The sequence below is a fragment of the Suncus etruscus genome, chromosome X, assembly GCF_024139225.1.
Source record: "Suncus etruscus isolate mSunEtr1 chromosome X, mSunEtr1.pri.cur, whole genome shotgun sequence".
In the NCBI taxonomy this organism is placed as follows: Eukaryota; Metazoa; Chordata; class Mammalia; order Eulipotyphla; family Soricidae; genus Suncus; species Suncus etruscus.
Window position 1 is genome coordinate 4,033,288 of NC_064868.1, and position 22,927 is coordinate 4,056,214.

The window sequence follows — 22,927 nt, forward strand, 5'->3', positions numbered from 1 at the left end:
ATAAGAACAAAAACTCCACAACCTACTTCCATCTTGTGACAGAAAACACACACACACACGCACCCTTACGCACGCACGCACGCACGCATGCACACACACGAGAAAATAAGGAAAAGAACTCCACAATCTGCTTCCATCCTGTGGCAGAAAACACACACACACCACACACACCACACACACACACACACACACACACACACACACACACACACACACGAAAATAAGAATAGGAACTCCATAACCTGCTTCCATCTTGTGGCAAAACACACACACACATCACCCACACACACTCACACACACACACGAGAAAATAAGAGTAAGAACTCCACAACCAGCTTCCATCTTGTGGCAGCAGCTCCCATTACAGTCAAAGCCATTTGCTCCAATTTAATTGATTCCTTTGCTTTTCTAGTCAGCAGGATCGAGGAGACTCGCGATCCTCTACCGCCATCTGGTGGCGACAATTTATACTACAGACAGTGTGAATGCACCTGAAAGGTGGTAAGTGTCCCACAGAAAGCATGAATTCCCCATCAATGACAGGTCCCTGATTTTAGAAACCTTCCTGCTAGAAAGAATTGTCAAATCCTGCTTCTGTATCCTTCACAGATACAAACTCAAAGAATATACATTCAAGTTTCAAGATAGAAAATTCTAGAGTGTTTCAGGGGAAGAGTTAAGTACCCTACCTGTGTAAAATATTTCCCGTCTTGTTTCAGTACTTTCATGGAGAGGTCAAGAATCAGTCTGAGAAATTCCCAGGTGGAATCTGGATTTTAAAAAAAAAATTACACCTCGTAAATATGGATTTCATGTACCAGAAACTACATTTAAAAATTAAGCATTCATATTAATGCACCAAAACACCAAAAAAAAAAAAAAAAAAGAGTAGGAGACTTAGTACTCAAGAACTTTTAAACCATGATGGACTGTGTCCCACTGTCGTGAACAAGATCAAAACCAAGTGTACCATCATAATGAATTATTTGCATAACTAACGCGTTCCACTCAAAGGCAGTGGTTGAAATATAAAGGAACACGTCCTGAAGAAACATCACAAGAAACATCACAAGCAAAACACCAGAGACCAGAAGGTGCACCCCCCCCCCAAGAAAACCACTGTGTTGGAAAGCTAGTTTAAATAAAGCAGGTTGAAACAACAAGCCAACAGTAATTTCAAGAGTGGTTTTGAAGGAGAATTGTCTCTGATGTTGCCTAGAAACTTTGTTCACCAATATGCCCAGTACTGGTGTACAAAACTATAAATAATTAGGTTGGAAGGTGGCTCAGCAATAGAGCACCTGCCTTGCATGTGAGGCCCCGAGCTCAATTCCTAGCAGGGCAAAACAAAACACCAAAACAAAGAAAATAGAAATGATCAATAAATGATCGATGTTAGCATGAGTCCCTTTAGAAACTGTCACAAATGAGTGAGTTTATTTGCACAATCAGTTGTAGGAGAGGCCAGATCCAGGCTTTTTGCTTTAAGCATCTCTCTAAATATCTTCTCTTGAATTTTCTTTTATTTTTGATGGGGGGAGGGCTCAACACCCTGCAGTGGTCAGGGTTACTCCTGCCTCTGTGCTCAGGCATCACTCCTGGTAAGCTCAGGAACATATGGTAGGATGTTGATGATTGGGCCAAGATAGGCCATAAGCAGGGCAAGCACTCTACCCACTGCACTATGGCTCTGCCCTTGTGAAAAACATCTTAAAAATGAACTTAGGAATGAAGCGATAGTCTAGCAGGGAAGGCACCTGCTTTGCATGCATCTGGGTTTGATCCTCAGCATCCCACATAGTTCTGCAAGTCTTCCAAAAGTGCTCCGTAAGCACAGACATAAGTAACCCTGATCAGAATCAGGTGTAGCCCCAAAACAAAACAAAAAAAGTAAGGAACTTGGGCCTGAGCATATACCTCAGGGGTCAAGCATGTAGCTTGTGAGGAAGTTGGACTGGGTTTGAACTCTGGCACCATGAGAAGGGGAAATAACAGAACTTGGGATTGAACTGGACACTTGAAGATCCTTCCTCTTCCCCTCACATGCTAAGAGCAACATTTGCCTACAGTATCTCTGGAAAAGTAAAGCAAGATAAAATCTACCTTCTTCTGGCGCCGTGGAGATGGGAACAGCCGTCAAGTCGTTAATGACATAGTCAAACTCCCTCCCTTCTTTGGCGTACCTCTTCAGTACTGGAATACAGTCTTCTATGAGCACCTATTAGGCAACAAAGCAGAGGCAGGTGAGCTCAGCACGATCAGAAACCAAAACTTGGTGAACAGCGCTTCATCCATTCTGCCGCAGCTCAGCGGCCATCCTTTCTGGACACTGTCTGGGTCCCTTCCTTTCTTTTCAAAAACATTTGTTTATGTGGCTGGAGTGGTGGCGCAAGCAGTAAGGCGTCTGTCTTGTGCGTGCTAATCTAGGTCCCCCAAGCCAGGAGTGACTTCTGAGCATATAGCCAGGAGTAAGCCCTGAGCATCACTGGGTGTGGCCGGAAAAAAAAACATTTGTTTATTTACTTTGGGAGGGAATACTTGGCAGCGGATCAATGCTTACTCCTTGCTTTGTGCTCAGAATTCCATACCTGGTGCCAAGGATCCAAATTCAGCCAGCAGTGTGCAAAGCAAGTACCCTATGCCCCGTGCCATCTTGCTGTCCCTATACGTTCTTTTTCCATCCAAAAAACTACTTCCATGGCTCATCTTACAGAAGCTAAATCTGAAAGATGGCACAACTTTCCCCAAAGCCCCCAAACATAAGCCATGAAGGTACTTTTCTGGAAAACCCAGTTCAGACTCATGTCTGGTCAGTCAGTACTGCCCATCCATTGCTGTCTAAATGCTCTAATTCCTAGCTTACCTTCATAGGACACACAGCGCTGGTTTATTTCCCTGTGTATTTTACCACCGTTTTATGAACCTATGGTTTTACAATGTTCTGGAAGAAGCATGAGTGCTGCTGCTGCTAACCCTGTGGCACATACCAGCTCCTACCACCAGTCATAAACACGAGGGGAAAGTGGGAAAAGCAGGAATTGCGCAGGTTTGACCTGTTGGCCTCCACCAAAAGCAGCAACCAATCTTAGAAGACTTAGAGGATTGTGTCTCCATCACCTAGGGATCTGATGCCTCAACAATGTCAGAACTGAGTTGAATCCTTATCTCTGGTGTAGTAGCAGCCCAAGCACTGTATTTCTACCCCTGGTGAATGGGTATGAGGCAGGGGGCCATGAAGAATCAAAAACATAAGCCAGTCAGGAGAGTATCATGGAGATGGATTGGCTTCTTGCCTAGTGGTCTCAGCATGGGCCAAGCCAGATCAACATAAGTATCTATCTAGGTGGACTTTTACAAGCAAATCAAAGGGCTTGGTAAAAAAGAAAAAGGAAGTTGGGAAACTGCCTTTGTTTGGGGTTAAGGCAGGGTGTGACCTTACAAATATTTGACCTTTACTCAATAGGTACACTTCCTCTTTCTTTTCACTAAGTCCTTTGACTTGTAAAAGTCCACATGGATAGGTACTTTTGTATTTAACTAGACCTTCCTCACTCCTAGTAAATATATACCTGGTTCAATAGAGAGGTTTTCAGTTTGGCTTGGCACATACAGGGAAATGATGAGGCAAGAAGCCAATCTAACTCTGATTCTCTCTTGACTGACTTAGTTTATTAATTCTTCACAGCTTCTTCAGATCTGTCCACTTGGGCTTGGAAATATGGCGCTTGGGTGATTTTACAATCTGGCATCTCAGAATTGCTTGCTAGAGGGAGGGCAAACATGAGTAGTGTTCTTATGTTGTTGGGGCCCTGGTGATGCCAGGTTTCCTCCTAGTTTTGCACTCCTGGCATTGCTAGGGGACCAGATGGGATTCTGAAGAAAGAACCTGGGTTGGCTGCATGTAAAGCAATCACCCTCCCCGCTGTTCTAATAGAGTTTCTTCTTCTTTTTTGGAACCACAACAAGCAATGCTCATGGATCACTCTTGGCAGAGTTGGGGGACCATATATGTGGGATAGTGGTGTTCAAACCTGGGTTAACCGCATGCAAGGCAAGTTCCCTACATGCTGTACTAGTACTCTAGCCCCTGAGTAGTGTTCTCATGTGCTTCTAGGACTCTGGACAAGAGACTTGAAACACTAACAGAGAGGGACTTCATTGGCCCTGAGCTGTGCATAATAAAATGGCCACAATTCTCACAGAAGCATGCCGCCTAAGAAAGGTGGGGTCAAGCTAGAGGGGTCTCCTTTCCCCTGGGACTGACCAGAACTGTGGGAGAAGCAGCTAGATTCTCCTGTTCCTTGCAGTGCCCAGAAAGAGAAGCTTGTGTGGACAGCAGGCCACAGGGAACATAACAATATTCTGCTCAGGAGGTCAGAGCTTGGCTCAGAGAAAGTCAAAGAAATCAGCTTGTGGTTCCCAGTGTTTGTGCCTCTTCCCTACATCTTATCTACAGCCACAGACAAGACTGGGTCTGACCCACAACCTGGAGCCAAGAAATAGCAGTAAGAACTGGTCTGTCCTTTACACAGGCTGTCATAGATTCCTGGGGAGGGGAAGGGCCCTGAACAGAGCTGGCAAAGTCAACTAAAGCTGGGAATTACGATTTGTAATAGTCATCATCATGATTTGTAGATGAGATGAATGCGTAGGACACCTGGAAAACAAAATGAATCCAAGAGATTTGGGTGAAGTCAGCATCTTAAAGCAGACTAGATTTTTTTTCAGGGGACTGGATAGATAGCACAGGGATTAAGGCACATGCCTTACATGTAGCCTATCCAGGTTTAAATGGTCCCCAGGCCACTGCCAAAAGAGAGTCAAGCACCACCAGGCCCAAACCACCTGCCTCCCACCCAAAAACGATACTTCTGCTGGGCTAGGAATTGGAAAGGTCCTTTAAGGTTTGGATCCATGCAGCTGGTCCACTGACAGAGCTGTCCCTCAGTACTCCCCAGGTGCTTTTCCAAAATGACCTTCATTTACCTAAGTCATCGACAGACGAAGGGGCTCTTCACACTTGTCTTCACTTACACTCTAGTATTTTCCAAAAAAAAAAAAAAAAAAAAAAAAAAAAAGCACAACCAGGGGCCGGAGATATAGCACAGCGGTGTTTGCCCTGCAAGCAGCTGATGCAGGACCTAAGGTGGTTGGTTCGAATCCCGGTGTCCCATATGGTCCCCCGTGCCTGCCAAGAGCTATTTCTGAGCAGATAGCCAGGAGCAACCCCTGAGCACCGCCGGGTGTGGCCCAAAAACCAAAAACCAAAAAAAAAAAAAAAAAAGCACAACCAGAGAACAGACACTCTTTATTTGGGAGAGAATGAGACCCACATCTGGTGATGCTCAGAGGTTACTCCTGGCTCTGCACTCAGGGATCATTCCTGGTAGGCCAGAAGGACCATATGGGGTTGCTGGGGTGAAACCTGAGTTGACCACATGTAAGGCAAACGACCCTATGCACTATGGCTCCAGCCCTGAGCAGAACGTTCTGAAAAACACGCACCAGTTGCTCTTAGAGCTCAGGAAATTGCAAGGATCTGAGGGCTGACAGCCAAGGAAATGAAAAAGAAAGCTTGGATACAAATAAAAAAATTTGTTTTTTAATTTTTGTTGTCTGAATAAGTAAACATACATGTTTGCTCTAAAGCATAGTATTTTCTCTAGATTTTCCCCTTTCTGGAGGTAATTAAAATTTTAAATTTATGCAATGAAGTTTACAACCTTGCCATCTGTTTTCCTAACTGAAGCCCAAAGTCTTATTTCAGAGAAATAGCAGAATGTTCTTGTCATGGGAGAGCAACCTGAGTACTTGCCTAAAAATGATCTCAAACCTGCAATTAACAATCACAGAGTTGCTTGATGATCTAGGACAGATTAGTTGGCAAGCTGTCCGGTGGGTCGCCTCAAGCTGCCTCCTGTGCCAAGTTAAGTAAGAAAAGCTTTGTGGGGGGCAGAGTGATAATTTAGTGGGGAAGGCTCTAGTGCATGGAGGTTGAGTGATGCTTGACTGCAGAGCCGGGGGTAAGCCTTGAGCACCACTGGATTTGCCGCCCCCCTCAAAAAAAAAGGCTTTCTGGAGATCAGCTTTATCTCATACAGCCTCTTGCAGCAGCAGAGAAGGGGTCTGTGAGACACTCAATACCTGCAGTCTGTCCCCAGGAGAAAGAGGAGTGCTGAGCCTGGTTCCAGGGCAATGACCTGGACTCAGTACTTGCTATCAGAGAGGTCCCAAATCCTTTTCAAGTTCAATGTTCAGTAGCTTCAAGTCCGATGGCTAACTTGCCAAGGATTTCGGTTTGGTAGGGGAGGTCACCCCGAGCTTCACTGACCATCTTTGCCACAACCCAGCTCGGATTCACTGTGGCCTCAGTTTTGGCTCCCTCTTCCTTTGAGCCACAGTTTTCCTTCTTCTGAACACCTTATTCATGACTTAAACAAACCAGTGTCACATGTGATTAATGAAATCAAGAAGCAAATAAATAAGATCCCTTTAAATAAAGCACCATCAAAGCACTGGGCTCTCACACAGAGTCACACGTCAGGACTCTGCTTCCCACTTAGAATCATGCCTCTAATTACACCAACTACAAGGTTCATCTTACTAATTCTGTTTCCATGTAGTATGTGTGAGTTCGTGACCCCACAAAAAGATCCAGAGACAGGAGTCTAAACCACTTCTGGAGAGTTATCTAGAACCTCCAATAAATGTCCTTTCAACTCACTCCACTGAATCTTTCATGTCCACAAGCTAGAAACAACCAAGCAGTGTAGGCTGAAAGACTGATTCACTAGAGCTTAAAAAAGTCTGGGCAGAGCCAGAAATGTCCGAGACAATGGCAAGGAGGAGCTCGCCTGAAAGACCATCAAGTTCGAAAGATCTGACCCTCTGCCCTTTCTAAATCTTCCCAAGAGTAACCTTTTTTTTCTGAAAAACAAAATCACAACTATATTCTAATGTAACTTTAAATCCTGACATCTTTTTAAAGACCGGGATCAGAGAGAGAGAAATGTAAACAGGAGCAGCATATGGTCTACATGTAGGAACACTCAGTCTGATCCCCCAACAGTTAGCCTTTCAGTACCACCAGGTGTAACTCCCCACCAAAAATAAGCAAAACTATTTTGAGGGGGTTGCGCCACACCTGGTGGTCCTCAGGGGTTACTCCTAGCTCTGCACTCAGAAATCACTCCTGGAAAGCTTGGGGGACCATATGGGATGCTGGGATCAAACCGGGTCGGCTGTGTGCAGAGCAATGCACTAACACTGTGCTATCGCTCCAGCCCCCCCAAACAAACAAAACCGTAACATGCCAATCAAACTGGTTGTACACACTTTTAGGAAAGTGGGTGGTATACTGCCAACAAATTTAAGTACCATTAAATTGTCTGTAGATATTCATTTAAGATTCTATGCAAATAAATTCAACTTACTTTAAAAAAAAAACTTACCTGGTTGGTGAAAATCTATTTGTCTAATACTTTAATCAGCTACAGGAGTGTTCCCCCCAAGTGTGCAATGCTATGCCACATCTCACCCCTGTCCCCCCAATTCAATGGAGCAGTAGCAGTTGGGGTGCTAACTTATTTACTCTTGTAAAGGTTGACGGGGGAGCTGAGGGTACCTGAATAATTTTTTTCTAAAAATGAGGTGGTAGGCCAAATAAATCTGGGTACCTCTCCTCTCTGATCTATGTCTTGTACTTTAAGTACCCAAATTTCCCCCCTCCCCCTGACAGAGTTCTAGGTCATATTTAGAGGCAAAAGGCTGTAGGCTTAGCAGGTCAGAAAAATACATGCTTTTATGAAAGGGTAACATAACATTTTTTATGCAAGACCAAATTAGTACCCTTAAATTCAAAATTTAGCATTGGCTGGTTCCTGTCACTTAGAGACAGGCTCTCCTCACAACATGTGCACAGTAAATAGCCAGGATATTTGAGAAACCCAAATGCCCAACAATAGACAAAGGAGAAATAAGTTGAAGTATACACACACAATGGACACTATGCAGCTGTAAGAAAAGTTAAAATATTACACTGGCTGCAACTTGGATGGTACTAGAGGATGTCATATTACGTGAAATAAGATAGAAGGATAAATATTGAATGATCTTATTCATCTGTGGTATACACAGAAAGACAAAAACAAGGGACTAGACAGTACTGATGATGGCCAATTCTTGGCCTTGGATTACAAAACTAAACTGACCAAGTAGAATGGGGAGGAGGAGATCCAGCGGCAGCTGGAGTGGATTTAAGTACTACAGCGACAATGATGGACAGTCCTGGGCACTTTGGGGGGTGGTAAGGAATGGAAGTTACAATGAGACCATAAACACTACTTAGAAAAGAAAGTTACCTTAACAACAATAGAGATACAAAAAAGGAGATAAAATGGGTATTTCATTTCTAGCTGCACACCAGAAAAGTCAATACTACGTAGGTCTGTCCATGACCTCCCTTCTATTTGTTTAAAAAATGACCCCCAGGGCTGGAGCGATAGCACAGCAGGGAGAGCATTTGCCTTGCATGTGGCTGACCTGGGCTCAATTCCCAGCATCCTGTATGATCCTGAGCACAGCCAGGAGTGACTCCTGAGCTCAAAGCAAAGAGTAAACCCTGAGCACCACCAGAGTGACCCAAAATAAAAAAGGGAAAGGGCCTCCTAAAAGAGCTCAACTAGGATGGGAGCCATAGTCCAGCAGATAAGTCACTTACTCTGCATGCAATGGACTTTTGCATGCAGCAGTATCACATAACTTCTACTGCACCTGCCAGGAGTGATTCCCGAGCATCACTACGTGTGTACACACACACACATACACAACACACAACACACTCTCTCTAAAAAAAAAACCTACATATACACACACTCTTTAAAAAAAAAACCTCAACTACCAGATTGTCTCCAGAGCATGCAACCAGGACTGGCCACACTGAAACTAAACCTTAAACTCGAGCCTCTTGCTATTTTCCTAAGTGCCCATTTATCTTGAAGAGCACCAGGAGTAACCTGGAACAGTTTGATGTGGGCCCCAAACAAACAAAAGTATCCAATCTCCTCTCCTCAAAGTCACTAACTCTCCCTCAGGAGCCTATATTTCTCTGCCTATTAAGATACTCAAGCCTAAATTCTAAATCTACTTCCATTTCCTCTGGTTATTTCCCATGTATACTTTGGAATGCCATAGCATGCAGCATAGACTATTTTGATATGTAAGAAATCGGCCTTCCTTTTATCTTCTGGCTCCTAACTGAACTCTATTCTAAGATTACAAACCACCTAAAGCCGTGTGTATTTGTTTTCAAATCAAACAATGTACATTGATAATTCCTTTACTTTAAAAAGAAAATAAATGTGGGCATTCCTTTCATGATATGACTGTCCCTTTACCCTTTATATACTCCCAGCCTAGAGAGTAAAATTGTCTTGTCTATTGAAGACGCGGGCTCCCATACAATTTATTTTGTATGGTCTCATTATTTCATATTTTGCCACCCGTGTAACCCACTCTCCCTAAAGTGGAATCATTGAAATCCCACTGATGGCTGTAGGGCAGCCTCCAGCATGGGAATATTAATCTTATTGATAGTATTTTTAGCCAGTAAATAGAAGAGTAGAGGGCAAATGAATTCCTTCCCTCCCTTACAAGAGGATCTACTTATTTTAACCAATCATATTTAGGACTGCTTTAATAAACTTCAATTCCCAAATAATCAGGTTCCAAATGATCAAACTGTCTTTTCAATTGTCTTAAAGATAGTTCATGGGCCCGGAGAGATAGCACAGCGGTGTTTGCCTTGCAAGCAGCCGATCTAGGACCAAAGGTGGTTGGCTCGAATCCCGGTGTCCCATATGGTCCCCCGTGCCTGCCAGGAGCTATTTCTGAGCAGACAGCCAGGAGTAACCCCTGAGCACCGTCAGGTGTGGCCCAAAAACCAAAAAAAAAAAAAGAAAAAAAAGATATTTCATGAAAAGAATTACCTGATAGCAGTCTCCTTTAAGATTGTCTAAGACATCACCACACGTTTTTCGCATGAATTTCTTACATCCATCAATCACCATTTGGTCAATGTTCCAAACAGGTTAAAGAGAAATTTGCCTTGAATTTGAAACTACTAGAGAATTCTGACAGGAGTCTATGTTTAACCAGAAGGTTAACGCAAATGTAAAGTGCTGTGAAGATAATTTGAAGACAATGATGGATGTGTGAAGAATGATTTCATTTTGCACCAGGACACATAGAAAGGAACCAAATTCCCTTTCTTTGGTAAGAAGTCACCAGAGTAACATCTGAGCAGTACAGGGGAACATGACCAAACCAGGCGCGCTGGTGGCCACATAATAAAAGAAAAGAAGGAGCCTGAGTATTAGCACAGTGGTAGGGTGTTTGCTCTGCATGCGGCCGACTGGGGACAGACCCAGATTTGATCCTCTGCATCCCCAATGGTCCACCAAGCCTGAAAGAAGCAATCTCTTAGCCATACCCTGAGCACTGACTGCCAGGTGTGAAAAAGAAGAAAAAATGGGAAAGATAGCAGTAAAATCAAGTGTTTGTTCAAGACAATCTTAGGACACATTTGACTCTGAACAGGAAAAGGAGGTTCTGAAAAGTCATTGTTTACAGCAAAGGATATCTCCACCATTGTGACCATCTTTGGTTTCAGTTTGACTATTTCACATAATATGCCTCCATCGCCACCTCCCAGAATCAGGACATCTTTGCCAGTGTAATCTTCTTTGCCATTGCCCATGATGGCTCGGGTATATGCCAGATCACTCTCTGCCAAATCTAGGGAAGAGAAAACAGAAATTTCAAATGGATCTCTACCCAAACCCCCATAACACTGAACTCACTGGCCTGAAAAGTACTGGATTCCCAGCTGAAAATGAAACTTGTGTTCATCGAGACACTGCCAATGCGCAGAGATAGAGATAGTTCAATTTCTGGGCTGCAGGTTTTTTTAATCCGTGCTATCCATCTGGCACTTAGCATCATAGGTAATATATATGTAAATATGTATCTTAATGGGAAGAAAAGTCAGTCTTACAAATTATCCTGATATGCTCAGTAATTAAAAGCAATTACATCTCTCCAGATGACTATCTTTGATGGCTGCTTCAAAATGCAAGGACTTTTCGCATGCAGGAGGTCCACATGTTATCCACCACAAAGAGGGACTCTCAGTTTCTTTAAAAACAAGTGATTATTGAGGCCTGAGAGGTGGCGCAGCAGTAAAGCGTTTGCCTTGCACGCAGTTGACCTAGGATGAACCAGGGTTCAATTCCCCTGGCATCCCATATGGTCCCCTCACAAGCCAGGAACAATTCCTGAGTGCATAGCCAGGAGTAACCCCTCAGCATCATTAGGTGTAGCCTCCTGCCAAAAAAAAAAAAAAACAAAAAAACAAGCAATTATATTTTTATAACATACAATCCAAATATTCATCAATTAAAGATGTAATAGAAATGGCAGTAGAGGACCCGGAGAGATAGCACAGTGGTGTTTGCCTTGCAAGCAGCTGATCCAGGACCAAAGGTGGTTGGTTCGAATCCCGGTGTCCCATATGGTCCCCCGTGCCTGCCAGTAGCTATTTCTGAGCAGACAGCCAGGAGTAACCTCTGAGCACCACCGGGTGTGGCCCAAAAGCAAAAAAAAAAAAAGAAAGAAAGAAAGAAATGGCAGTAGAAAAGTTTTAGGCCTCAGCTTTAAAGCATAAAATCCTCAAAATTTAATAGGTTATTATGATGCAAAAATCAGCATGGTGAACGGAGGACTAAGAGATTCCACGGCAGTGTTAGCTCAGGAAGAGATTAAAATCTGCTACCTGGTGCATAGGGTCTGGGCTGGAATACTTACTGACATCCCCACTAAGGATGAGGATATTCCCGAACTGCTTCGAGTGTAGGATTTTAATGTTCTGATAAGGTGAATCTTCATCATACACCACTTCATCTATATCATACTCGACCAGGCGGCCATCAGCAGTGGGCCAGTATCGGTCTATGGCACCACCTCGAACTATGGGTGGTAATCTGGAAAAAATGGAAGACAGGAATGAACCATATGAAAATTGTTACCTCATAGGTGAGGTGAGCTGCAAAACAGCTGGGTCTGCAAAGGTCAAGCCTGTGTTTCCTGTCTTTCAGAGGTTACCTGACATCTGTCCCACAGGAAGGAAGTTCAAAGAAGCACCCCACACCCAGCTAATGTCCTGAATGGTGCATAACATAGCCACATCAGAGGCTGTGGTGTGGCATCGACTTAAACACTGCAACCCAACAGCTGTTGTAATGAAGAGGTTTACTTTAACTGTGGGGAGGTGCAGGCCTTGCACATGGTTGACCTGGGTTTGCTCAATTCCCAACACTATATATTATATATACCACTGATTCCCATAAGGAGTAAAACCTGCGCTCCACAGTGCATGATGTGTCTTTACTTGAAGGGGGGCTCACACACGGCAGCACTCAGGGTTACACCTGGCTCTGCACTCAGAACTTGCTCATGGTAGGCACAGGGGGACCATATGGGATGCCAGGATTCGAACCACCAGCTGTGTGCAAGGCAAATTGCCTTACCACTGTGCTATCTCTCTCTGGCCCATCACTGGGCATAATTTTAATAAAAAAAGAGACAGGTTTAAAAACTGGTATGGGGGAGATTTACTCAGTGGTTAGATACATGCCTGGCAAGTGTGAGGTGCTGAGTTTGATCCATACAACTACCAAAAAAAGAAAACCTAGAAAGATCAAAGTCACAGCTCCAGCAGAACAGTACGTGGCTATTATGGGCGAGGACCTGAGTTGGAACCCCATTACTACCAGCATCCCCACATAGTAGCCCACTGGTGAGTACTACTAGAAATGGACCCCAAATTACAAAAATACGAGGATTCAGGGTGACAGCTGAAAGGGCTGGAGCACATTCCTTACTTGAAGGAGGCGCAGATTCCATCCCTGATACCTCAGTACTATTAGGAGTGGTCCCATGAGAACTGAGGCCCCCAAAAGAAAAAGACATGTTCTCAGGAGTAGGCAGAAAGAGGTTTCCTCCTGGTCTGTGAGTCTCCACAGTCACCAGCACAGGCACACGCAAACCAGCTACAGCTCTGAAAGGCCAGTGGACAAGAGAAGAGACCCAAGGGAGAAAATAGATGAGGCTCTGCTGAGCACCAATCTGGAGCTGCCTGGGGAAATGAGGAAGTAGTGTCAAAAGCTAACATGGCAAGATGTGATAAGATTTCCCTTCTTTGTGACACCACAAAGTGCTGGAATCCCAAGAAAATTCTCAAAAGTCCTCTGTCCTTCACAAACGTCCCACAGAGTATCTGTTCCAGACCACAGGGGAAAGAAAGAGACTTGGAACTCAGTGAAAACAGTGATCCCTAAGATGAAAAAAAAATGTTTGGTCTAAGAAGTTAGAAATTCGTATTTGGGGGCCGGGCGGTGGCGCTGGAGGTAAGGTGCCTGCCTTGCCTGCGCTAGCCTAGGACGGACCGCGGTTCGATCCCCAGGTGCCCCATATGGTCCCCCAAGAAGCCAGGAGCAACTTCTGAGCGCATAGCCAGGAGTAACCCCTGAGCGTCACAGGGTGTGGCCCAAAAACCAAAAACCAAAAAAAAAAAAAAAGAAATTCGTATTTGGAAAAAAAATCTAACAAAAGATTAATTAGGAATAGGCCACCAAACTCTCAGTGTGGGATTAAAATAAACATTATCGAGGGCCGGAGAGATAGCATGGAGGTAAGGCATTTACCTTTCACCCCCCGGTGCATGCCAGGAGCAATTTCTGAGCACGGAGCCAGAAAAAACCCCTGAGCACTGCTGGGTGTGACCCAAAAACCACAAAAAAAATAAATAAAAAAATAAACATTATCAAACTCTGGAATTAGAAGCCATAGTGATAGCATAGCAGTAGGGCAATTTTGCCTTGCACACAGCTGACACGGGATGGACCTGGGTTCGATCTCCGGCAACCTATATGGTCCCCTAAGCCTGCCAGGAATAATTTCTGAGTGCAGACTCGGGAGTAACCCCTGAGTATTGCTGGGTATGTCCCCCCCTCCCGATGACCATGTCCCTCTGAGGTCTGGAAAACTACACTTTCGGGATAGTTTGCACATTCTAATTATAATGTGAAATAAAAAACACTACAAGTACACTATGTAAAGGAACACATTGGTTGGCCACCTTGCCCTGTTTTCTACTGTCTCTTCACACTTGCTTTCACACTGCAGTTAACTTCCCCCTTAAAACAAGTGCTCCCAGTTTCAGACGTGGGTCCCACAGTCTGTTCCAGAGTGCTGCACTTCATCCTCCACTGTATTCTCAAGCAAAGCATAATAACTTTCCTATCCTGCTTTTTGCTGGGTGGTATAAAGCACCATGTTGGGATTAAGGGAAGGACCTGCCTTGCTGACTGTCAGCACAGCGGGGATTGTGCCCACACACTGCACAGTGGATTGGGGTGCAGCTCAGTGGAGACCTCCAGCTGCCTCTGTGAGCTTTGCTCCTGAGAGCCAATGCCAGTGACTCTGTGTGTTCCCTTCATAGACTGTCACAAGGTTAGCACTGCGACCTTGTTCATCCTTTCTCTCTAGGGCACAGATACACTGTCCCACTATCCTAAACTTTTCTTTGCTCCTGGGTCTTTCCCTTTTTGACTACTACGTTTTAATGATTGAAATGCCAGATAATGTCCTTCCTGCCTGTGCAACAAAGTTTTGCATCACAATCTTTCAAAACTGAAAATTACAATAACTAAGCAAATAAACGATTGAAATTTGTATGTCTCAAAGTTCTTTTCTCAGGGATGCCTTCCATGTTCCCTAGTTAAAAGTTAAGGAACAGGTGGCTGCGGTAGGGGGGATTCAGATACAACAATGGTGCTAAAGAAGGACAGAGGGAAGTATCCTGACTATGGAGTCAACACTGAAAAACGAGACCCCAAACTCAAGCAACTAAAATTAAGAGGTGCCTGTTAAGACGGCAGGCTGGGAGGGACTCTGGGCACAAGGGTGAAAAAAGGTTGACACTGGTGGTGGGGTTGGTGCTAAAGCATGGTGTGTCTAAAACCTTGTCAATCACGATGCTTTGGTTGAAAGGGAACAGTGTGGGGCCGGAGTGATAGCACAGTAGTAGGGCATTTGCCTTGCATGCGGCTGACCCAGGATGGACACAGGTTTGACCCCGCATCCCATTAGGTCCCATGAGCCAGAAGCGATTTCTGAGCACATAGCCAGGAGTAACCCCTGAGCATCACCGGGTATGGCCCAAAACAAACAAACAAACAAAAAAAAAAACCACCAAAGGGAATAGATAGTTCACCTCCAAAATCTTCAGACAAGGATCTTTAAGGAACACAAACATCCCCTCACTAACCTCACGTCACTTATGCTCCCTTCTCTTCCTTGTTGATGCAGTAAAGATCAAACACACTCTCATTTGTAGAACTTACTGGGGGTATGGTTACCCCTCTCCCTCAATGAAGGGCTTACAACGCATTTCACTTCAGAGATCACTGGAGACATCACACACTTCTCACTACTGGCCCCTGGTGGACTGGATTGGGCTGGAGATCACATGCTTTGTTGTGGCACCAGAGAGCCCAAACACTACGTTGCCAGGGCTGTACCCCGCACAGGGATCAAATTCTGGGCCTCACACTTGCAAAGGAGGGGAGTTGCATGTGCCACTGAGTCATCCTTCAAGTCCCATTATAGCCACCAGCAGGTGCACATGATCTGAACTCTATGTCCAAGTGTCCCCAGTTGATCCAATATTTTTTTTTTTTTTTTTTTTGGTTTTTGGGTCATACCCGGCTGCGCTCAGGGGTTACTCCTGGCTGTCTGCTCAGAAATAGCTCCTGGCAGGCACGGGGGACCATATGGGACACCGGGATTTGAACCAACCACCTTTGGTCCTGGATCGGCTGCTTGCAAGGCAAACACCTCTGTGCTATCTCTCCGGTCCAATATTTTTTTACAGCTATTGTGCTTTTGGCTAAAGGAACAAGCAAGTGAGTTGCTTTATATTCTTTTACCTAGAATATTTTTTCTGGTACATTTCCCGATACGGCAGTACAGACCAGATGGTCTTCCCAGCAACGCCCTCATCGTAAAGCAGGCTGGCTCATCATGGCATCATGGTGTCAAATGTACCTACTGCTGACAGCAGATGCCAAGATCTCTCCAGTGGCAAAAGGATGTTTCTTCCCTTAGGAACTCCTCTGCGGATCTCTGGGTGAAGGGTCTGGTTCCCCAGTAGAGATGGCACCCAGCAGGCTCTTGGATAACCTAGTTTTACTGCAGTACCTACAAATCAAGGCTTTACTTTGGCTGGCTTCTTGCACATGGGAAGGCTTTCTGACAGAGGAATATACCAGAATCTACCAGCAGAGGACACCAACAGACGGGAAAAGTAAACCTGGCAACGGCGTGTGACCAAAGGAACTGAGCTGGTGTCACTGGGCAGATTTGACTAGGAAGCTCCACTGCCATTCCACTGACTCTTTCCCATCACACAAGGATACAGCCTGTCCCTGCAAAAGAACACTAAGCAAATGCCAACCAACTCTGGTTTATTCCTGATTTGACCAGTTAGATTCAGCTTCCAGGTGAACAATTTCAGTTGCAGGGAAAATACAGCAAAGGAAGGCGAGTGGTCTTATAAAATCTGGCGCCCCAATATTAAGCAAATAGGATACTGGGACCCTAGAGAGGGATAACACACAAGGTGAGAGTGCCAAGCCTGTGCCATTAGCTGAAGGGAATACAAGGAGACACTGGCATTGCCTCTCAGGGGAGCAAAACTCAGAGAGGCAGCTGGAGGCCTCCACTAAGCTGCACCCCAATCCACTGTGCAGTGCGCGGGCACAGTCCCCACTGTGATGACCGTCAGCTAAGCAGGCCCTTCCCTTAATCCCAACATGGTGCTTTATACCACCTGGCAAAAAGCAGGATAGAAAACTTGTTATGTTTTGCTTGAGAATACAGTGGAGCAAGAAGTGCAGCACACCGGAATGGACTGTGGATCCCAAGTCTGAAAATGGGAGCACTTGTTTTAAGGAGGAATTTAACTGCAGGGAGCTTGCTCTGCCTGATTCCTCTCCTTTTGTAGACTAAAATGCAAGTTTCCCAAGAAGAATCCCATTATTTCCTAGTAAGAAAAACAAAGTGCCAATTCATTGGGTATCAGACTAGCTTTGCTGCTGCTAGTGCTGATTTCTCTGTTAATGATTCAGCTAGTGACAATGTTCTGGGACAGAAAAACACTTTCATGTTGGCAAACTGCTAATTGTAGACTTCATAAAAACAGTTCACAACACAGTAGAACCTGTTCAAGTGACTGCAGACAAGGATAGTTCTGTAGACAGAAAAGCAGGATAAGGACCAAAATGGGAGTGGGTTGGCCCTGGACTGAAGGATGAGGCTGAGGCTGAAGACAACTGAGTTGAACTTGGAAGAATAAACCAAGTTCTCTTGAAGAGTTTCAAAATCAGTCAAGTTCCATACTGTCACGTTCTTCTATCCATTCGCATTTTCTGGTTTTCTAGGCAACCAGATCAAACAACTCAATAGTTTCCTTGCCTTCTGTCCAGACTTTTTTCCTAAGGTTGTTCTAAGCTAGCATGCTGATGTAAACATCCCGGCTTTGGTTGAGGAGGATTTTCACTTCTGGAAAATGGAGTAAACTGGACAAAGCAGTATTTTGTTCACTTCCATTTTGCCCTAAATGATGTGACTGTGCTTTGAACGGCAAAGCAAGGACAATTGCTACGAAGTAATCCCACTCTTGGCACATAACAGATACCAGCCTTTTCACTCCATCCCCAAACGGTGTCTTCCATCAAAGCTCCATTACCACCCGATGACTAGCATACACGGGCGTACTCTTTAACAGACCTCTGTCCGGTCATGGAAATATGCCAAGGTGAACATCACTGGCCACTAGCTAGCTACTGCTGTGAAGTTAAAGTGACTGAGGAACCAAATTTCATTTTGATTCCCTTAACTTAAAAATAAACACATGTGGCTGGTGGCTACATTCCTAGAAAGAAAATGTTTAGTTGGCATTAACATTGGAAAATCAACCAACCTGTAGTAATTTACAGTAGAGGACTTCAATTCTTACCATATCACAAACTTTTTTGTTTATTTTTTGGGTCACACCCAGCAGGGCTCAGGGGTTACTCCTGGCTCTATCTCAGAAATCGCTCCTGGCAGGCTCGGGGGACCATATGGGATACCGTTATTTGAACCCCTGTCCTTCTGCGCCTTACCGCTGTGCTCTCTCTCTGGCCCCTCTGACATGAAACTTTAAAGAAAATTTTCTTTCCTTTTTGTTTTTGGGCCACATCCAGTGGCGCTAAAGGGTTACTCCTGGCTCTACGCTCAGAAAGTGCTCCTGGCAGGCTCGGGGGGAACATAAGGGATGCCGGAGACAGAACCCAGGTGCAAGGCAAATGTTCTACCACCGTGCTATCGCTCTGGCCCCTAAAGAAAATTTTCTGTCACATCATTTTATCATAACACACTCAAAAAGCATATCTGGGGGCTGAATAATAAATATATTGTATATAAGGTAAGGCACTTGCTTTCCAGGTGGTTGACCCAGTACCTTTGTTTTCTTTTATCCAGCATTTCACTGGGTATTGGGGTCGGGTAGGTACAGAGTGGTAAGAGCTAAACCTTTTTATACATTATGTGCTGTTTGAAGAGCTCTCACAGGATCTCTCTGCTGTGCAGCCTGAGGCTGGCTTTTGAGTCTTTCCTTCTGCATCTGAGGTCTGAGGAATGTCGCATTTGAGGACAGCACCAATGCTGGTTATTTTATTCATTAAGCCAATAGAAAAGGACATTTGGGATTAGACTTACCGCTTCACACGCTCAGTACAGTCCTGACTCAGTTCTTTCATTCTTTCTTCGACTTTGTTCAAAAGCTACAATTCAAAGAAACTAAATCAATGGGCTTTCAGAATAAGCTGAGACAAACAGTTCAATTAGAGGCTGGGAGCTTGAGGCCATGTTGACTGAGCTGTGTGATCCTGGCAGATCCCCAGATACACCTGTCTCCCCCGCCCCCAATCCCTACCGCAGTCTCCTGGTTTGGCCCCGTTCCACACGCCCACACCAAGCCTCCTGCTCAGTGCAGAGCCACCCTCAGTCTACACTACCGACAAAAGAATAGAAAGACGAAGGCTAAACGCTAATGATGCAGATAATGGAACTAGCTATGTCATCCTGGCTAGACATTTATCATCTTACCAATAGAAAAGAAAATCATTACTCAGAACTTGAGCTGTCGATCCCAATAACCGAAAACCTGATTTTCTTCTCAAGTGTCTCATCTGCGGAGGGAAGTTCCCATATAACCAGGACATCAGCAAGTATGTGAAACTAAGTTTTTTTTGTGTGTGTGTGTGGTTTTTGGGTCACACCAGGCAGTGCTCAGGGGTTATTCCTGACTCCATGCTCAGAAATTGCTCCTGGCAGGCACGGGGGACCATATGGGACACCAGGATTCAAATTGATGACCTTCTGCATGAGAGGCAAACGCCTTACCTCCATGCTATCTCTCCGGCCCCGAAACTAAATTTTCACATTAATTAGGAAGAGCTTATGCTCCCAGAATACTTAAGTTTAAATATAAGTGAGAAACCAACACTGTCAATGTCTTCTTTGACGTGTCCATCGCCGTCGTAACTCTGGAGGTCCAGTAACACCAATCCATGTGGGTAAATTCTCAAATTAGCAAAGCTACAAAGGAAAAAGTACCATGAGGTTAGGAATGGTATCAGGGCCCTGAAAGAACCCCATCTCCCCCAAACTGCTGAAAGGAATAGCCACTGCTCCTCTTTACCCCTATGAGGTAGACAGTGATGAATTTTCAGAAGCCACAACATCAAGACAGGGCTGGCAGTTACCCTGCTTCCAACTCAACAAGAGGCATTCAATGGAAACAGAAGCCCAGACAGACTGAGCAAAGACTCTCAAAGCTCCAAGCCTTTTTCCTTGGCAGGTTCGAGCAAGGGACCCGATCTGAACAGAAAGCCCCAAGTCATGACAATTTGGCAAAGGCTACTCAATATGAGTCCTACAAGATCATGGCAGAAGGTGCCTCTGTCAAGGCCTTTTCTTCTCCTTTTTTTATTTGTTTTGTTTTGGTTTTGGTTTTTGGGCTACACCCGGCAGGGCTCAGGTGTTACTCCTGGCTCTGCACTCAGAAATCGCTCCTGGCACACTCTGGAGACCATATGGGGATGCTGGGAATCAAACCCAGGTCTGTCCTGGGTCGGCCACATGCAAGGCAGACGTCCTACTGTTGTACTATCCTTCTGCCCACCCCCCATCTTCTTTTACTCCATTGTAGGTCATCAGAACTTCCCAACTCGTATATTTCTTCCTCTGCTTTTATAGCTCTCTCTTCTCTCCTCTCAAAAACTCTGGGGGTTGGTGTTTATTTTGTTTGTTTGTCTGTTGCTTTTGGGTCACACCAGGCAGTGCTCAGGGGAACCTCATGCAAAGCACTTTTACTTTAGTCTTCTGGTTACTTCTTGCTAAATAAAACCTGGCTTGAGAGTAGAACTAACTTTTCCTTCTGCAAAGAGCCTACAATTCTGTGTCAACTAGAAAGCAGGGGACCCTGAAAATCTGGGTAGTAAAGACGAGCGAGGCTGGCAGGACTTAAACAGGTTGACTTCAGAGCTGTAACTTGTGTTCACTAAACCACATCTGAGTATTAACCGCAAGTGGTACAGGCCCAGGTCAACATGTAGACAAGCATGTGTCAGGAACTTGTGCAGACATTTTGGCCTGGACCAAACCCAGCAGTGCTTAAGGGCTACTTCAGCCGCTGCTTGGAAAGTCCATGGAGTGAACCAGGGGATCCTGCATGCAAAACCTAAGATAGTCCTTGGGGCTAACTCCCCAGCCCTCTGGGCTGCATTTGAGCAGTCCTACAGTCGCCAGGCCCTGGTAACCTTGAAACTCTCTAGGTTGGTCACCTCCTCCCTTTTCCTATTACAATTTGCACTTACCTAATTTACCTAGAAAACCCATCTACTTTCTATTTAGTCACTTGTTTTTTTTCTTGGTTTTTGGGTCATACCCGGCAGCACTCAGGGGTTATTCCTGGCTCCACGCTCAGAAATCGCCCCCAGCAGGCTCAGGGGACCATATGGGATGCCCGGATTCAAACCACTGTCCTTCTCCATGTAAGGCAAACACCTTACCACTGTGCTATCTCTCCGGCTCCTCTATTTAGTCACTTCTTAAAGGTACAGAGATGCAATCCATTTAGGGAGGATTTATCTGAAACAGGTTCTTGGGCCTAGGAAGGTGACTTGGGCAGCAGGAACTGTGACCTGTACTGCAGATGGTGCCTTGGCAGGCGGCTGCACTTGGTGACAACCACCACTGCCTTACACGGGGAAGAGAGGAAGAAAAAGCTAGGTGCCCACAGAACCTTCAGAGCAGGAAGCAGCCACTGTTTCTGAGTGCCAGCATGTTTCCTTCATTGGTTCCCTGTCAGCCTGAAAATCAGGTCCAGCCTGCAGCCTAAAAATGGTATTAAATATTGAAAAATTCCGTTTTATTTAAGGATCCAAGTGATGGAAACCTTCGGTGGCTCCTCAAGTAAAGCTTTACTGCACTAATCGGTGGACAAGAACAGGTTTGTCCTTAAATGCAATATACAGCAGGAAGTCCCAGTCACTAAGAACCAACTAAAAGAACCTTTGACTATTTGTTTGTAGTGACATGCACAGATGGGCCTGCACTGCGTGATGACACAAAACTGCTTTTATGTGGTCAATCCCTCTCATATCTTTGGCACTGCATAAGTCCCCCTGCACTGGCAGCACTGACCTCTGAACAGAATCAGGAGTAATCCTCTGAGCACACTCAAGTATGCTCCCCCTAAAATCAACCAGCCAACGAACAGAATGACCAAAAATGACCCCAAAAGTAATCGCTTTTAATTATGGTTAAAGAAACACATGAAAAATATTAAATTAGAAGAAAACAATTGTAAATAAAAATAAATAATAATAATAATAAATAAAAATATTAAATTAGAAGAAAAAATTATAAAGGATATGCAGGCAGTATGCATGATTAAAAATAAAAAGACAAATAAAAAAAAGAATAAGTACAGGCCCAGCGCACATTTTCTGTTGTGGGAGCCCTGAGCTTGATACCTAATACCAAATGGTCCTTTGAGCACTGCTAACTATGGTTTCAAAACCAAAAATTATATAAAAAATAAAATAAAACAAAAGAATACAAGGAGCCCAGGGATAGGCTCAAGTGAGGTCAATCCCAACCTAGCACTGACTGTCCCCCACCACTGCCTAATGTGATGCCTCACAACACTGTGGTGATTTTTTTCCATCTAAATCATTTCAAAATGAAAAGTCCAGGGGGCTAAAGTGATAGTACCGTGGACAGGGAGTTTGCCTCACACAAGGTCAACCTGATCCCCGGTATACTATAGTAATCTCGAGCCCTGACAGAAGTGATTCCTAAAGCACCGCCAAATGCGGACCAACTCCCACTGCCAAAAAATAACTCTAGCTCAGGACACTCTAAATTCATATGCAACCCAATGAACTGCTCATATCTCTATCTCCCTCTCTGCCACACCAGCAGGAAATGGAGAGGAGTGAAAGTAAAAAGGAAGAGAAATGCTTTATGGGGCAGGGGCAAAAGGTACAGCAGGTAGGTTGTCTGCCTTGCAAGTAGCCAACTGGAGCTGATCCCTGGCATCCCACATGCCCCCACCCCCAAGCACTATTAGGAGTTAATTCCTGAGTGTAAGAGTCAGAAGTAAGCTCCGAGCACTGCCAGGTGAGACCCCAAAACAAAAAAAAAAATGGAAATTAAAAGAAGAAAGAAATGCCGCCCTGTAATCACCTGGGTGGTT

General features: G+C 44.7%; 1 protein-coding gene across 1 annotated transcript in view; it reads right to left on the reverse strand.

Annotated features, from left to right (window-relative positions):
* Positions 1–22,927, reverse strand: part of SMS (spermine synthase) — a 64,015-nt gene that overhangs the window by 12,587 nt on the left and 28,501 nt on the right. Inside the window, exons 3-9 of the mRNA XM_049767444.1 lie at positions 19,668–19,761; positions 18,880–18,944; positions 11,863–12,038; positions 10,638–10,794; positions 9,987–10,074; positions 2,104–2,218; positions 690–769 (exon numbers count right to left, since the gene is read on the reverse strand). Of these exons, the coding sequence (XP_049623401.1) occupies positions 690–769; positions 2,104–2,218; positions 9,987–10,074; positions 10,638–10,794; positions 11,863–12,038; positions 18,880–18,944; positions 19,668–19,761 (775 nt within the window). The remainder of the gene's footprint in view (positions 1–689; positions 770–2,103; positions 2,219–9,986; positions 10,075–10,637; positions 10,795–11,862; positions 12,039–18,879; positions 18,945–19,667; positions 19,762–22,927) is intronic.